Source organism: Mustelus asterias, chromosome 9 (assembly GCF_964213995.1).
Source record: "Mustelus asterias chromosome 9, sMusAst1.hap1.1, whole genome shotgun sequence".
Classification (NCBI taxonomy): domain Eukaryota; kingdom Metazoa; phylum Chordata; class Chondrichthyes; order Carcharhiniformes; family Triakidae; genus Mustelus; species Mustelus asterias.
In genome coordinates this window covers 48,869,853-48,887,932 of record NC_135809.1, presented here as the reverse complement: position 1 = coordinate 48,887,932, position 18,080 = coordinate 48,869,853, and the positions used below count along the sequence as shown (strand labels likewise).

At 40.8% G+C, this 18,080-nt stretch overlaps 1 protein-coding gene across 4 annotated transcripts in view; it reads left to right on the top strand.

Moving 5' to 3' along the window:
* The window catches only part of iqub (IQ motif and ubiquitin domain containing), a 48,672-nt gene that overhangs the window by 3,892 nt on the left and 26,700 nt on the right, over positions 1-18,080 (top strand). Inside the window, exons 3-8 of one of the 4 annotated variants that reach the window (XM_078220146.1) lie at positions 359-469; positions 3,567-3,686; positions 6,974-7,057; positions 14,678-14,812; positions 16,834-16,968; positions 17,460-17,594. In XM_078220146.1, coding sequence (XP_078076272.1) covers positions 359-469; positions 3,567-3,686; positions 6,974-7,057; positions 14,678-14,812; positions 16,834-16,968; positions 17,460-17,594 — 720 coding nt within the window. Of the gene's footprint in view, positions 1-358; positions 470-3,566; positions 3,687-6,970; positions 7,058-14,677; positions 14,813-16,833; positions 16,969-17,459; positions 17,595-18,080 lie in introns of all 4 variants that reach the window. The other 3 variants (XM_078220145.1, XM_078220147.1, XM_078220148.1) reach the window with 3 other exon arrangements.

Sequence of the window (18,080 nt, the reverse complement as noted above, 5' to 3'; positions counted from 1 at the left end):
GAGTTGAGGTGAACAGGGGTGGGCACTCTTATCTCTCAAATGACATAGCAATGAGGTGACTTGCTTCCTTTATGCAGCTGCAAAGTAAAATGTGCACAAAAGTGAATCAAGCATATTTCATGTGAGAGAAATCTGATTGGCAAATCAGCATGGAGAGATTTGTGGACACAAAGGTACCTGACAAATCAATAGGGAAGTATGTAATCCTCTTAATTTCTGTGACAAGGTGCTCAACAACTCAGCATGCCAATCAGTCTGGTTTTATTTAGTTAGATTATGTTTGATCTCAATGGCTTTCAACAACCAGCATTTATTCTATATTTACTACAATCTAATTGTTCTCATTCACTTGGAACAGAAGATTCTGAAACTGTAGGCTACGATGTAAGGGAAGGTCCAACTGCTGAAGCCACAATGGATGAAACAGAGAGAGTAAAGGATGTTGCAACACAAGAGGCACTGTCACCAGGTAATGCTGACATCTTCGCAATGTAACATGGTGTTCATGTCTATAAAAATGCAATTTCCAGGTTGCTCATTATCTTTCAAATTACTGGTGACATTTAAGTAACAAAGAGCACATGCTATTGTCTTTGTATTGAGTACAATATATTTTACAATCTTTTCAATTGCTTCTTATTGCTGATTTTAAAATCCTGTTTATTTTTGGGGGTGGGTGTATCATTTTATTAGCATCATCAGGAAAATATTGAAATAGCTCCTCAGAGGCCAGTGTCCCTTCAGCAGATTCCCTTTATTTACAATCTCTGTTCCACTCCTAGATGCTTCAGGTACAAAGTCAAAATCAGGAATGCCAGTGGACCTGACACTCCTCAGGGTGAGACTCCCTGATTGGGCAGGCAACCATTACCCTCAATCAGGGAGCTCATACTCCAAGAGCCCAACCTTGAGCCTTGTTGGAGTCATTCCAAATATCAGTAGAAATAATTTAAAACCATCGCCCACTCCTTAAAAGATGAAGGTAAATTTGGGGCAAATCAGTTTTTGTTTTTGACGTCATTAAGCCACAAGGAAATGAGGGACCAATCACAATATATGCAGTAGCATAAACTGCAAAATTACATTTTGCATGAGTTATTGTACATTTTAAGCTTTTAAAATATTTTGGCTTCATCATGCCACAATGATTTTGCAAGTGCACAGTCATCCACAAATATTATAAATTATGACAACTAATAATTATTTATACAAATAATGGTCAACACTTCTATGCCAGTGTGCTGCAAAATCGTTATGGCATCACAAAGTCAATTTTAGTTTTAACTTTGAAATGTATAATAATTCATACAAAATACAATGTTGCAGTTCGTGCAACAGTATATATTGTGATTATTGTATGCAAGGTGTCCATTTTTTAATAGCATAGTTCGAGTCATCAAGCCAACAAGTGAAGTGGGTGATGGAAGCTGCTATAGGTGCTAACTTGCTTCAATTTTGTTGGTCATTCCTGACGATCACCTTTGGACACTTGAGAAACTTGTGTTTAATAAGAAAAGGATAGTTACCAGCCTTGAGCTTGAGGGAAGCCTCTGGCTTTGCTATCCCCATGCTCTTCCAAAAATTTAGTTTTGAATAAACTTAAATGTTTGAAGTTCCATAGCCATTGCAGGCTTCCTCCCTCCTGTTTTGTGCTACCTTGTCCTACAAGCAGAAAAGTAGTGATAAGGTGCTGAAAGTGCCACTCAACTGAGTCCCAAATGTATCCCAGTGAGTGCAAGAGCAAATGAACTTGCATCATGACACTAGATATTGATGAAAGGTTCCTTTGTGAGCTTAACTGTACGGGTGCTTAGGTACCAATAGTTCCCATTCAAATTTGCAATTAACAAGTACACCTTGCTGAAGAGTGAAGGTGCATGTGAACAATGAAAAAGGTGCTTTTTACATGGCCTTGATAAGGATGCAACAAGTTGAGAGGAAACTGTCATCAACTTTGTGCAGGTAAATTCTCAGTATCCTTACCATGGCAGATGTTCTGAAACTGGCGAACTAGTTCTTCATCTGCATTCAGTCCTGATTAATATTGATCTTTGTGTTGACACTTTTCAACTTTAGTTATCCTGTGGGTAAGTGAGGGAAACAAAATTGCCATCCTCTGGCAAACAGGGCATATTTCCTTTTGTTCACGAAATGTGTTAATAAATGCAAATCCATTGTGAGCATTGTATTTTTCATATCAGAAACTCAAATGATTTCCTGACACTAAGAGATAATTTTGCTATTATATTGATGCTACAGCCTTTGAAGAGTTACTGCTGTATCAGATTGCTTTCAACCCAGTCAGAACATTGTGTTGAATAGACTATTTGACCAACTGTTTAAGATTCGAGTCAGTCAGCCATTCTTAATTAAGGTGAATGCACTGCTTTCCTGGCCCAAGGACTGTGCACTTGTCAAGACACAAAGAAATAAACTATACCAGAAGTTTTATGGTGCTCAAGAGAGTATTAAAAATGGTGTCTGAATTATGCAAACCATTTTGAAGGATTCTAACACTTGCAGCAGCTTCCAGAAGAATTATCTTTGCTAGCTCTGTGTTACTGATGCCTAACCTCATAAGTTATTAGCCAGATTGCCTGAAGCTGAACAATTAATGATGTATATTTATTTGATATATATTTTTAACCATAATGGTGGTGAAGTAATCTTTCTAGATTCATTAAATTATCTATGGACCTTTAATAGTAAGTGTAGTCAGTGTCCCCACACCACTGCATGTTCCTGTTGTGAAACCCTTGGATGCTTTACTTATGTTTCCTTGTGTTTTCCATTCCCATTCATTTCCCGCACCTTGTGGCACACTAAGGCAGACTTGCATCTGTTTCCATAGCTGGTAATTCCTGGAACAGGTCTCTAGTCTGCCATCAGAAGCTTGTAACTTGAAGGACGCCACTCCACATCAAGCAGGCTGACCAAGAATCTCTCCCCTCTTACTACCAGCTATTGGTGTGTTTGGAAGGATTTGCAAGTTAGCATCTTAAACCCTGTTTGACCACATTAGAAATGCACCTTCCTTGGCCATCACGTCCTGGCGTGGACCTTAAACTTGGAACTTCTGGCTCTGAGGAACACTACCCACTGTGTCGCAAAATCTTCTTCCCTTGTGGTTTAGCAATTCCATTTAATTCATTTACCATTCTCTTGTCAGGTGTCATGTATTACCATCAACCTATATTATCACGAAATTATCTCCCAAGTGGTGTGTAAGAATGGCACCATTTAGATCATTCCTTGATTTTCCTTCCTTCCCTGTGTTTTTTAAAAAATCACCTGGTTTGAATTTGGCTAATATTAATGAAGCCCAAATAAGATGAAAAGCCTCAGTAAACATGGAGTGTGGGATCAATGATTTGCAGACTAGCCTATCAGCCCATTAATCTGTGACATTGCCACATCACATCAGTTTTCAATGGAGATCCAGGTTTATCAGAATTTACTGTATCCTGACAGAAATGTATCTCGTCAACATTTATTTTTAAGTAATATTTTCATTTGACCCTTTTTATTCTTGTTGAACTCATTTGAACCAATGAATGCGAATAAAGACACGGCAAGAGAAGGACTTATTATTATTGAGTGTAGCAAAATTGATGTGGGAGAGGGCACTCAAAGTTCAGAAAGCCCTTTGCCAGCTATTCCTGATCAATCAAATGAGAAGGCAGAAGGTAATGTAAAATTTTATTTGGTAGCTAAGTGTTTTTAAGTTGTTCAGTTTCAGTACAGTTCAAATTATTAGCCAAGATTTATAAGAATTGCGAGCTTGTGTCTGCAGTGAGCACTTTATGTTGAGTCACAACTGTTCAACTTTTTTTGTTCCAAACATAAAACTTATAACTTATGTTCCTTTATTGTCAACTCTTGAATCCCATTCATATTATTTTGCCAGATCTATTGGGTTATAAAGATTTTATTACATTTTCTGAGATGAGTGACTTGGCCAACATTCTTCCCTTGCCAACATCAGCAACCAGAGACAGGTTAATTCTTCAGTCATTTCAGGCTGTTGGTGAGATTTTGCTGCGCTCTAAAAAGCAGTTTGCTTACATCAGTCTATGACAATGGAATTCATTGCATCTGAAGTATCTTAAAATGCTTTTAACAGGAAAAATAAGGCATTTCTTTCTGTTCCCCAGCTTCTGGCCAGTTTTGTGCGAGTGCTGCTGAGGATTCAAGAGAGTTATTGAGGGGTTTAGCTAGCAATTTTCATTTTCATCCTGCATCGAATGACTTCTTAGACTTGCTCTTCCCCCATTGCTCAAAACATGCTCAAGACCTAAAGTGGTAATGTGTGCATCTTAAAGCTTTGGAGATGATGCAAAGAGGAATGTCCAGAACGACACCCAACCTCTGGGCTCGCTCTGATGCACATCAGCCTCAAGGGTTTGGCTTATTTACTAAGGATTTTTAAAAAATGCTTAGAGCAGATACGATTAAAGTTTTAAAATGCCAAAGTGATTAGATTTAGTGGAGTTGGTTTATTTAAGATGAATAGGGACTGTGGAACTAGAAGGTGTAAAGTTGTGTTAATGGTCAGGTTTGATAGACTTTAAGTCTTTACTTGCCCTTTTTAATATATTTATTTATCTATGAATACACTTGTTAGGATGAAGACACTACACTCCCGATTTCCTTGGTTCACTGTGTTTGTCCAGGTTACTCAAATTATTTACACTGACAACTATGGCCTTTCCCTTCCTTCTGTTAGTTTTTATTGATACCATGCTAATATCCAACCGACTATTTTACCGTGAGGAACATCCACTAAATTGAACCTTTTATTATTTTCATAGAAGTGAGAGAGCAACCGGAAGCACAGCTGCTTTCAATCAAAGTATTACATGTTATGGTAGGAATAGCAGACAGTCATGTGGAAGAGTGATGAGGAAGATTTTTTTTAACCTTCACCATGAGCAGGCAAGGGGAATGGTTTAAAATTCAAAAAAGGGAAGCTGGAGCCCAACCCACGTTCAGTGCATCCACATCTCCAGAAATGGGCCCGATATTTAAATATTTTAATCTGGCTGTCTGCGAGCCGGGAAAAAGAAACCTAGAAATTTAAAGAGGACCTCTTGGAAACTGCAAATACTGAGTTCAAACCCACAAAACTTCCCGACCACTGCATCTTTCTGGCATTCAAGCATTCTTTCTGGTTGTATCACAGCTTGCTATGGCTCCTGCTCTGCCCAAGACTGCAAGAAACTACAAAAGGTCATGAATGTAGCCCAATCTATCACGGAAACCAGCCTCCCATCCATTGACTCTGTCTACACTTCCTGCTGCCTCAGCAAAGCAGCCAGCATAATTAAGGACTCCACGCACCCCGGACATTCTCTCTTCCACCTTCTTCCTTCGGGAAAAAGATACAAAGGTCTGAGGTCACGTACCAACCGACTCAAGAACAGCTTCTTCCCTGCTGCCATCAGACTTTTGAATGGACCTACCTTGCATTAAGTTGATCTTTTCCTACACCCTAGCAATGACTGTAACACTACATTCGGCACTCCCTCCTTTCCTTCTCTACGAACGGTATGCTTTGTATAGCGCGCAAGAAACAATACTTTTTACTGTATACTAATACATGTGACAATAATAAATCAAATCAAATTCCATCGAGAAAAAGATACAAAAGTCTGAGGTCACATACCAACCGACTCAAGAACAGCTTCTTCCCTGCTGCCATCAGACTTTTGAATGGACCTACCTTATCTACACCCAAGCTCTGACTGTAACACTACATTCTGCACCCTTTCCTTCCCTTCTCTATGAGCGATATGTTTTGTCTGTATAGCAAGCAGGAAACAATACTTTTCACTGTATCTCAGTACATGTGACAAAAATAAACCAAATCAAATCAAACGTCTCCTTTTTTCTCCCACAAATAATGAGCCAAAAGTCACTCATTCTTAATACAGTTTCTGAAACAGGAGGTAGAGTTGGCCAACTGAAGCGTTTGTATTTACAATTCAGTACATATGTTAGCAAAATATAATTGAATCACTTAGTTTTAGTGGTCGCATTTAATTAGTTGTAAAACTAATTATGCATGTTCATAGAAAGAAATCATAGAAACCCTACAGTGCAGAAGGAGGCCATTCGGCCCATCGAGTCTGCACCGACCACAATCCCACCCAGGCCCTACCCCCACATATTTTACCCGCTAATCCCTCTAACCTACACATCCCAGGACTCTAAGGGGCAATTTTTAACCTGGCCAATCAACCTAACCCGCACATCTTTGGACTGTGGGAGGAAACCGGAGCACCCGGAGGAAACCCACGCAGACACGAGGAGAATGTGCAAACTCCACACAGACAGTGACCCGTGCCGGGAATCGAACCCGGGACCCTGGAGCTGTGAAGCAGCAGTGCTAACCACTGTGCTACCGTGCCGCCCCTTATCTACAGTTGTATTTTGTATGTTGTATTTTGGTCAAATCGTTTTTGAAATACTTTTTGCTCATACTGTTCCTGCAGTTTATATAGCACGTTAGGAAGTTGAGTTCTGTTAAAGGTGCTAAATAAATGTTAATAATTGTTGAGTTCTTAGAAATGTCCATCGGTTTCTTTTATGGATTTTTTTGATGGTTTTCTGATTTATGTTTTGCCTTATGCTTTAGAAATTCCACTTTGGCCATGCACCAATTCTTTGTCAGATGTCTATCTGTATTTTCCAGAAATGTTGTACAGGAATGGCACAATGCAGATCACTTGTTAACTTTCCCTCTGGTCTCAAATCGGCTATTATGGCTAGCCCAATGAAATTAAAAGATCAGTGGATATATAAATGTAGGGGGAAAGAAAAAATAATTTGTCTCAGTGTATTAGCCCATTTATTCGTGATATGACATCACATTGCTATATCCAGGTCCATAAAAGACAACCACATTGAAACAGCAATTTATTGAACATTTATTTTTAATTAACATTTTTTTCCTATTGCACTCTGACAGCAGACAAAGACATTATAATTTTGGACTGTTCTAAGTATAGTGCAACAGAAAGCTCTATACCAGTGGTATCAAGTGAGAAGTCAAAAGGTAAAGTACAATACTAATTAAAGGCAAGCTATTTTCTTGAGTTCATTAGGTACTGTTGCGATAAATGTTTTCTGCACACAAACTCACCAATCGTACACAGCCTGGTGAACAAAAATGTACACTCTTTTATTTGAAGACATGATATATGTAATTTACAGGAGAGCTCAACAAACAAGTTTACTTTAGGATTCAACTTACAAGCACTACATCACTTCCTGCAGTGATGAAAATGCACACTATTCCGTTGCTTGGAGAAGATGACCTCTAGTGGCTAGGAAGTTGAGATTTGCCAAATTAAATTATTTATAACTTGTTATAAAAGGAAGCTGAAGCCTGTTAAATAAACCTTTCAAACACTATCATCTGCTCAATATTCTTAACCGTGTACTTTCGCAAAAAACCTAGTCTGTAACTGAATTTCTATTATATTTTATTTAAAAATTCATCCTTTAACTATCGAGTGGAATTTTCCCAAAAAGTGACTGAGGTTGATTGGTGCGATAAACCAGTAAGATTGAGGGAGGCCAAAAATCAGCTTCACATGACTTTCGCTGCTTGCAATTGTACTGGTCCCATTTTGCTGGCGGAATCGACTTCGTGCCTGGAAAGGGCGTGAAGCCGATTTAACTATTAATGACATACTGAGTGTTTCTCAGGCTATTGGCCACTTGGCCACAGCAAGCACTTAACTGATATGCAAATGGATTTCCTGTTCAATTAGAACCAGTGGAGACAAGAACGAAGGCAGGTCAGATGAATTGTGACTCTCATTTTAGATTCTCTAGACTTCTATAGGCTCTGTGTCACGTGCCATCTTACATGTGGATGATTGTGTACTCAGTCCCAGGGTCTCAGTACCCGCAACACCTCCCCCAGAATCTTTACCCCATGAATATAGAGTTACTTCAGTTTATGTCAAGTCTGTATTATATTGTTATAAGTCTTGGGCATTTACCATAATGCTATTCCAGCATTATTTGTTATTACAATATTAACATTAGCAACATTCTCACTCCTCTAACTCCCCTTTCAAGTCCTTAAATTAAGAGCAGCTCAGGTGGTCTAGAAGCCTTACAACCCTTCCACATCTTGTTCACCGTTCTGTCAGGAAAGTGGTAGGCTCTGGTGGCTCTGGCTGTTGTTGTTGGCTTGGAGGTTGGACTGGCATTTAGGTTTGGTTTCATATCAGTTTCTTCCATTGCTTGATGTTAAGCCAAGTCTGGTTGGTCTAGCTGCTTTGGCGATGTATGGTTGTTGTTACTCTTGATTATTCCTTGTACTGTGAACGAAAATTACCTATTTGGTGGTAACATAGAAACTAGAAGCAGGAGTAGGACATTCGGCCCTTCGAGCCAGCTCCGCCATTCATTTAATCATGGCTGATCATCGAATTCAATATCCTGATCCCTCCTTCCTTCCTTCCATATCCCTTGATCCCTTTAGCCCAGGAGCTATATCTAATTTCTTCTTGAAATCAGACAACGCTTTGGCTTCAACTACATTCTGTGGTAGTGAATTCCACACATTCACCACCCCCTGGGTGAAGAAATTTCTCCTTACCTCCGTTCTAGAAGGTTTACCCCTTATCCTCAAACTATGACCCCTAGTTCTAGACCCCCACCATTGGGAATATTCTTTCTGAATCTATCCTGTCTAACCCTGTTAGAATTATATAAGTTTCTATGAGATACCCTCTTACTCTTCTAAACTCCAGTGAATATAATCCTAACTGACTTAGTCTCTCCTCATATGTCAGACCTGCCATCCCAAAGTTAAGAAAAGAGTTTACTTATTAGTCACAAGTAAGGCTTACATTAACACTGCAATGAAGTTATTGTGAAATTCCCCTAGTCGCCACACTCCGGCACCTGTTTGGGGCAATCCATCTAACCAGCCCGTCTTTCAGACTGTGGGAGGAAACTGGAGCTCCCGGAGGAAACCCACGCAGACGCGGGGAGAACGTTCAAACTACTCACAGACAGTGACCCAAGCCAGGAATGGAACCCGGGTCTCTAGAGCTGTGGGGCAGTAGTGCTAACCACTGTGCCACCATGCAGCCCAGTAAATCAGTAATCAGCCTGGTAAACCTTCACTGTATTCCCTCTATAGCAAGGACATCCTTCGTCAGATAAGGACACCAAAACTGCATGCAATACTCCAAGTGTGCCTCACCAATGCCCTATACAGTTGCAGCAAAACATCCCTATCCCTATACTCAAATCCTCTCGCTATGAAGGCCAACATACAATTTGCTGTCTTTACTGCCTGCTGTACCTGCGCACTTACATTCAGCGACTGAGGCACGAATATCCAATTTTCACTCATTCAAGTAATAATTCAAGTAATAATCTGGCTTCCTATTATTGCTACCAAAGTGGATAACCTCACATTTATCCACATTATACTGCATCTGCCATGCAGATGCCCACACACTCAGCCTGTCCAGATCACGCTGAAGCATCTCTGCATCCTCTTCATAGCTCACCCTCCCACCCAACTTTGTATCATCTGCAAATTTGGAGATAATACATTCAGTTCCCTCTTCCAAATCATTAATATAATGTGAACAGTTGGGGTCCTAGCACAGATTCCCTGTGGAACCCCACTAGTCGCTGAATGCCAATCAGAAAAAGACCTTTTTGCATTTAGGCCATCAGAAAGCTCTCCAATGCTGAGGAAAGGTGTTCCTGTAGCAGGAAGATTGAATAGCATGTTCACCTCTGTTTTTCGTTGTTGATGGTGTGAGACTGGTGTGGGGTTCCAGCACGCTGGCTGGAGGTTGTTATGTGTGCACAGTGGTTGGCTCTTCACACTGTTGATCCTTCTCTGGTATCATTTCCACCAGTGGCGCTATGGTAATCTCGTTTGTGGTAGGTTGGTCTGACCATGGGGGATTTTCCAGGACCTGAATGAAGATGGATGATTTTTTTCCACAAAAAGAGAAGAGTGAAATCAGAGTCTGAGGACTTGGAACCGTGCTGTTCTGGCTATCTAACAACAGGGGTAATCATGACATCTTTCTGCTTCTGGAGGAGATCTAGGACTGCGCATGTATCTTTGCTCAGAAGAGAGAAAATTTGATTCTGGACAACGTATCTCAGCTCAAAGATCTTTGTTGTTATAATTCAATGGTTCAAGGATCATGTCGACACTGCTCCATAAAATGGAGTGTCCATTGTTTGAATTCAAGGGCTTTGAGAGCCATGGTTCCTCAACTGATAGGACTGTGTCACTGGCACCTGATTTAATTAAAAACTTGTTAGCTAACCATTTACCAGGATGTCAACATTCCAAAATGAAGAACCGCATTCTCTGAAGACATCCAATAAACATGGCTGTATGTCTTCAGAACTTGGGTCTCGACCTCAAGGATTACCCTTGCGATGTTTGTGCAGTGCTGGGGTTTTGACTTGCACGGTCTTCCAAAATGTCCCGCTTGGTTGCAGCAGAAACATTAGGCAGTGCTTGCAGGATCTTCTTCCTTGTGAGGGTACTTTGCATTACAGCGCTGGCAAGGTTGCTCTGCTGGGCAGTTCAGATGTTGCTTTTCTTGATTTGGATGGTCCCTGTGTTTCTGTGGTTTATGAGACTGAGGTTATTTTAGGGTTTCTGCCCCAATTAGTGTTTTTTCCCCTTAGGATCGTCCTGTGTTGTTCGTGTAGAGCCTACCCAGTTGGGGTGCTTTGTCTAGGCCAGGTCAGATCATCTTAAGCTTGCAGTTAGCTGGTCTGGATCATGGGTGAATCCCAGTGGAGCTGGAAATGTGGAATTGTGATCCATTTTGAAGATTTTTAAAAGGGCGGGATTTTCCGGAAATTCCCACCCAAGGTCAAGGACTTTGGCCCATCAAACTTTCCATCCAGCCTTCAAAAATTCCCATGGCAGGCCGGACTGGAACTTTTACCCCAAAGTGTGGGTAAAACTTTGAGATTAAAAGCTTCCAAGATGGTGTTGCCATTCGTTGCTGAAAATGGATCTTCCCATGCTTGACAGTTTTTGGTGGGCTTTTCAAAATGGTGGTATGCTCCTGCCTGAAGGAGGGTCTGCAATGGTTGCATGGGTCAGCTGGCTGGCAACTCAATTTAATTAGCAGTATAATGTTGTGAATTTGGATGTGTAGAGAAGAACCGCAGGTTTGCTGTTTAGGAAGTTGGATGATTGCAAAATATCCAAAGTAGACCAAATTATTATTATATTATTTGCCAAACTCAGGAGCCAGATAGTGAGACTTTTGGCAGGATTTTCTGGCCACGCTCCCCAAAACCAGAAAATCCATCCCGTGGTCAACAGGCCTTTGCATGGTCCAGTCCCAGCCCGCTACAATTCCCGTGGTGGACGGGTGGGAAAGTTACCCCTTTGGAGTCTGGGATCTGATTTAGAGTCAGATGTCTTTCAAATGACACTTCTGACTGAGTAAAAAAGGGTTTCTCAGAACTGGTTGGCCTGCAATTTAAAAATAAATCTCACCGTTGCGGGCTTGTGCTGAAGCTGGACTTCCAAGGAAAATTCAATGAAGTCTTTATGCAAGAGTAAAACTTTTACTTTTTGCTTCCAGACTTTTCTCTCTCTGGCACTTTTTCTTTCTAGTGAATTTTCAGCTCATCTGTAACTTCAGTTGGGAGTTTGTTTCAATTCAGAATCCATTGAAGGTCTCCTTTTTCTTAGGTTTTCTGCTTTTGTCAACAAAACGAAGGAGATTGTCATCGACTTCAGGAAGCGTAGAGGAGAACATCCCCCTGTCACTTCAGGAAGCGTAGAGGAGAACATGCCCCTGTCTACATCAACAGGGATGAAGTGGAAAGGGTCGAGAGCTTTAGGTTTTTAGGTGTCCAGATCATCAATACCCTGTCCTGGTCCCCCCATGCTGACACTATAGTTAAGAAAGCCCACCAACGCCTCTACCTTCTCAGAACACTAAGGAAATTTGGCATGTCAGCTACGACTCTCATCAACTTTTACAAATGCACCATAGAAAGCATTCCTTCTGGCTGTATCTCAGCTTGGTATTGCTCCTGCTCTGCCCAAGACCGCAAGAAACTACAAAAGGTCATGAATGTAGCCCAATCCATCATGCAAACCAGCCTCCCATCCACTGACTCTGTCTACACTTCCCGTTGCCTCGGCAAAGCAGCCAGCATAATTAAGGACCCCACGCACCCCGGACATTCTCTCTTCCATCTTCTTCCGTCGGGAAAAAGATACAAAAGTCTCAGGTCATGTACCAACCACTCAAGAACAGCTTCTTCCCTGTTGCCATCAGGCTTTTGAATGGACCTACCTTGCATTAAGTTAATCTTTCTCTACACCTTAGTTATGACTGTAACACTACATTCTGCACTCTCTCGTTTCCTTCTCTATGAACGTTATGCTCTGTCTGTTTAGTGCACAAGAAATAATACTTTTCACTGTATGCTAATACATGTGACAATAGTAAATCAAATCAAATCCTTGTGACGATAAGGGTTTTTGATCCGGATACTGCCACCCTGAAGAATCCTGCTTCGGACGCCCTGAAGAGAGGTGAGAGTGACAGCCCTTGACATCAAGGCCACATTCGACCAAGGAGCCCTAGCAAAACTGGAATCAATGGGTATCAGGGGGCAAACTCTCTGCTGGTTGGAGTCATACCTGGTATATAGGAAGATGGTTGGGGTTGTGGAGGGTCAGTCATCTCAGCTCCAGGACATCTCTGCAGGAATCCCTCAGGGTAGTGTCCTAGTCCCAACCATCTTCAGCTGCTTCATCAATGACCTTCCCTCCGTCATAAGGTCAGAAGTGGAAATGGTTGCCGATGATTGCACAATGTTCAGCACCATTCGCAACTCCTCAGATACTGAAACCGTCAGTCCATGTTCAAATGCAACAAGACCTGGACAATATCCAGACTTGGGCTGACAAGTGGCAAGTAATATTCGCGTCACATAAATGCCAGGCAATGACCATCACCAATAAGAGACACTCTAACCACCGCCCTTGACATTCAAGATGTTACCATCACTGAATCCCTACTGTCAACATCTTTGGGGTTACCATTGACCAGAAACTAAACTGGACTCACCACATAAGCACCATGGCTACAAGAGCAGGTCAGAGGCTAGGAATACTGCAGCGAGTAACTCACCTCCAGACTCCCCAAAGCCTATCCACCATTTACAAGGCACAAGTCAGGAGTGTGATGGAATATTCCTCATTTGCCTGGATGGGTGCAGCTCCAAAGCACTCAAGAGGCTTGACACCATCTAGGAAAAAGCAGCCTGCATGATTGGCACCACATCTAGAAACATCCACTCCCTCCACTACCGACACTCAGTAGCAGCAGTGTATACTATCTACAAGATGCACTGCAGCAATTCACCAAAGATCCTTAGACAGCATCTTCCAAATCCATGACCACTTCCTTCTAGAAGGACAAGGGCAGCAGACGCATGGGAACATCACCACCTGTAAGTTTCCCTCCAAGCCACTCACTATCCTGACTTCGAAATATATCGCCATTCCTGGAATTCCCTCCCCGGCATTTTGGATCAACCCACAGCAGTGGACTGCAGTGATTCAAGAAGGTGGCTTACCACCACCTTCTCAAGGGCAACTAGGGATGAGCAATATATGCTGGGCAGCCAGCGATGCCCATGTCCCATGAATGAATAAAAAAAACACCCTGAAGTGGTGTTGAGTATATTAACAGCAGGTCTTTATTATGAACAATTGATAACTATATAAATATATACAGTGGAAGGTACAGGTATGGAGATGAGTCTATCCTAAGCTGTTATACATCTTTAGCCTGGCTCTGGGTCATGTGCCTCCTTACATCACTGTGTGGACGGTACTGTACTCGTCCCACATTAACCCTGTATCTATCAGATCATACAATTGAAGTTATAGTCTGGAATGTCCGCCTAAAACTCTGGTGGAGGTGGATTCAATTGAAGAATTCAAAAGGGAATTAGATTGTTAACTGAAAAGACAGAATTTACATGGAGAAGACAGGGGAATGGCACTAGATGAATCACTCATTTTAAGAGCAGGTGCAGACTCGATGGGCCAAATTGCATCCTTTTGTGCTGCAATAATTCTGTGATTGTGAGAATGAAGGCAGGACATCGGCACCATGTTTTTGGGTCACCCACCCTGATTTGGTGCACAAAGATCCAACTCCTAGAATGGTAATAGGTTTTGGTAAAGATGCAGAGGGGAATGACTAGAATGACACTTAGTTTATGGCTCTTATTTATAATTATTGACTTCAAAGTTTAGGTGTATTTGCTTTAGAGAAACCCAGTTGTAGAGCAGATATGATTGTTGGTTTTAAAATGCTGAAGACATTGGACGAGTGCAGTTAGGTCATTTGTGAGTAATAGAGATGGTCGGACTATAAAGCATTAGAGGATACCTCTGTTTGGTTGGGTAAGATTTGATACACCGTGGTGGACTTTGGTCTTTTTTATATTATCTGTTAACCCATCTCTTTGGATAAACATGCTGGATTGCTTTGGTTTCCTGTATTTGTCCATGTTCCTCAAATTAGTTACATTGTCAACTATTAGCTTTGCCTTCCTTTTGTTAAATTTCATTAAAACTATGTTACATTATATTATCATCTACTATTTTGCCCTGCAGAAGACCTGGTAACTGAACCTTCATTGACTTGTGAAGAATTGAGAGAGAAACTAGAAACACATATAGCTGCCATAGAGGCACTGCACGGTAAAAGTGAACCTGAAAAGCCTGAGAAAGTAGTTTCCAAAGGAACAGGTGAAGTAAATGACTCAAGTATTTTAATTTACTGCACATCAACTCAACAGTATTTTGCTCATTAGTCATTTTTATCGCCATGTTTCAAGTTCTTTTTAGAACTAGCTAATACACACATCATTTTCTAATGAATTAGTTAGCATGTAACCTATTCCAAAGTCTATTCTGCATTCTGGCAATGTCAAAGAATAGAATTATCAAACAAATTGTTTTTTGTTCACTTGTTAGCTTGTGGATGTAAACCAGTTTCCTCCTGCTTCACAGCAGCTTGGCACATGCAGACTAGTTTTTCAAAAATGAATGTCAGTCCTGCTTTATTCAACCTGCTCCTGAAGTGCATGCTTTTGTTAGATTGCAAATTGACACATTAGTTAAGAAATCACAACAGCTGTAGTTCTGGGAGGGAATTTTTAATCTGTCCCTTTTGAATCACAGTCTATGAAAGCATTATTGAGTGAAATTTATGTAGATGATGTTACTTTGGCCCATTACAGTACATTTACCAATGTATACTTCGCTCGCCATTGGTAAAAAACGATGAGTGAGATGTTTTGTCAAAACGCCTGATTTTTCAAAGCTTGTTCTATTTTTATTGGAAAATTTGCAGCCAGGCTTTATGTACAGTACAAGTGGGAGGAAAGGTTGAATAATGCATCAGAACTGGCCAGTTTGGCATCTGATAGCAATTTGTGTGTCCGCCTCAAAGCAAATTATGAAATAGCTATTAAATTTCAACATTTTTTAGTAGTTGCTCTTAACCAAGTGAAAGTTTAATTTTTTTTATCATTAAGAATGCAAAATAAATGTGTTGCCTTTACTGGTCTAATGAGCAGCTGATTTTTGCAAACCAGAGGTACCAGGTTTGATCCCCTGATCCTTCCTGATTTAGTCACCTTCAGTAAGAAGTTTAACAACACCAGGTTAAAGTCCAACAGGTTTATTTGGTAGCAAAAGCCACACAAGCTTTCGGAGCTCTTAGCCCCTTCTTCAGGTGAGATTGCCCCTGGCTCTGAAGAAGGGGCTAAGAGCTCCGAAAGCTTGTGTGGCTTTTGCTACCAAATAAACCTGTTGGACTTTAACCTGGTGTTGTTAAACTTCTTACTGTGTTTACCCCAGTCCAACGCCGGCATCTCCACATCATGACTACCATTAGTTACCTTCAGTCAGGCCAATGGCGGAAGCACTACAATTGTCCATAGAATCCTGGGTTAAAAATAGGGAAATTCAGCCAGGATTCCTGCATCTGTTGGGGCTTCCAATGATCACAATGTGAAAATCTGGTGAGGCCAGTATAAGGCACAGCCATGTTCTCTCCCATAGTTAAATAGCACATTTGAAACTTTTAATCAAGACTCATGTACCAATATTTGAAGTTGGTGACTAGTGCACATAGAACCCAGCAAGGGGTCAACTATAGCTAATAAAACATCTTTCACTAAAACAGGAGAGGAGAAAGACACAAATACAATGGAACTTGGTTTTGTATTCATTTCAGTCAATTAAAATTTGAAAGGACACATGTATGAATTGATTGTTGTAAACAACACATACCTAACAATCTTTGGACATACAAACTTCGAGTGGCATGTGGCACAGTGGCATGGTGGCACTGCTGTCTCACTGCGCGGAGTCCCGGGTTCGATTCCTGACTTGGGTCACTGTCTGTGTGGAGTTTGCACATTCTCCCCGTGTCTGCGTGGGATTCCTCCGGGTGCCCCAGTTTCCTCCCACAGTCCAAAGGTGTGTAGGTTAGGTAGATTGGCCATGCTAAATTTCCCCTTAGTGTAAGGGTACTAGCTAGGGTAAATGCATGGGGTGATGGGGATAGGTCTGGGTGTGATTGTGCTTGGTGCAGACTTGATGGGCCGAATGGCTTCCTTCTGCACTGTAGGATTCTGTGATTCTAAACAGATAGGATGTGAATCAAAGGAGCCCATCTCTCTGTATTGCACCAACTGTGTGTTTCTTCTTATCTTTTAAATATTACATTCTTCTAAAATTTTCTCCCTCTTGCTGTTTAGGAACTGCTGACTGCTTAGTTTATCCAACTCTGCCAAGTGCTTCTGACAGAGACTTAAAAAAGAGATCAGTACTGCAGTCATATCCTCCACTACCAAAGACCCCAACACCAGACATTGCAAGTAGTACAGCCACAGGTAATGACTGCCAAATGGTTGATCTGACGAATTACCAGAAAAATGTTGTGTGGTTCAATTTATGTGTTTTATAAAATCAACTGATTTGACAGTAAGAGTTATAATTGTATTTCACAATTTTAACCAGTATTATGTTTGGCTACAGAATGGTATGTAATGGTTTGAAAAATTTGTCAAAATTTAGAATTTGCATTGAACTACTGAATATTCATAAGTTGTTTGTACTTCTGCACATCAGAAAGCTGATAAGCAATGATCAAAATTTACAGAGAAGAATTTTGAATTCTACAGAAGTGCCCTTCCAGTTAATATTGATACCAAAACATTTTTCTTAAATATGCAAATCTTTGGAGGGAGCGTTGGTATTAACCATTAACTGTTTATAAACACAAAATGACCATAAATAGGTAATTTGAGTTGCAATTCAATAAAACACTACCAGATTTTTTTTAGGTGCTCAAACTAATTTTTGTGTATTTTTTTAAATTTAGTTAAAGTCGCCCTGCTTCCATCTGGTGATGTCATGACCGTGGCACTCCCCATCTGCCTTACAGCGGGAAAGCTAAAACAGCAATTTGGAAAGGAGCTGAAAGTGCCAGCGCAAAAATTGCAAATAACATGCGATAGTAAGTCTGAAGCAATTAAAGAAATTGTGTGAAAGAAATGGTGTGTGTGTTTACTGAATTGTTATCAAAGGTATTGTGAGATTGGTCATTTTGCCCCATCGGTTTTGTGCCAATGTTTTTATTGGCATATGCCTTCTCTAAGCCCACTACTACTTACTGTACCAGCATTCTGAGTACTACACTCGCTAAAATCTTGCTGCCAATCTCCCACCTCCGCAAAACACACCACGGAGAGGGAGAAAAATCCCACCCATTATTTCAAACTTTTTGAAAGTACTCACGTACTGTGTTGGAATAGCAGTTTGTGACAGAGAATTCCACATTCCAAGTACCTGATTTTCTTAACTTTCCATTGAATTATTTCTGTGATTACCTCAAGTCTGTGCTCTCTCATTATCAGCCTTCAGATTAGCCTTTTATTTTCTCAATGCCTTTTATCAGTTCAGTAACCAAACCTTTCATGCACCGGTGGAGAAATATCTAACC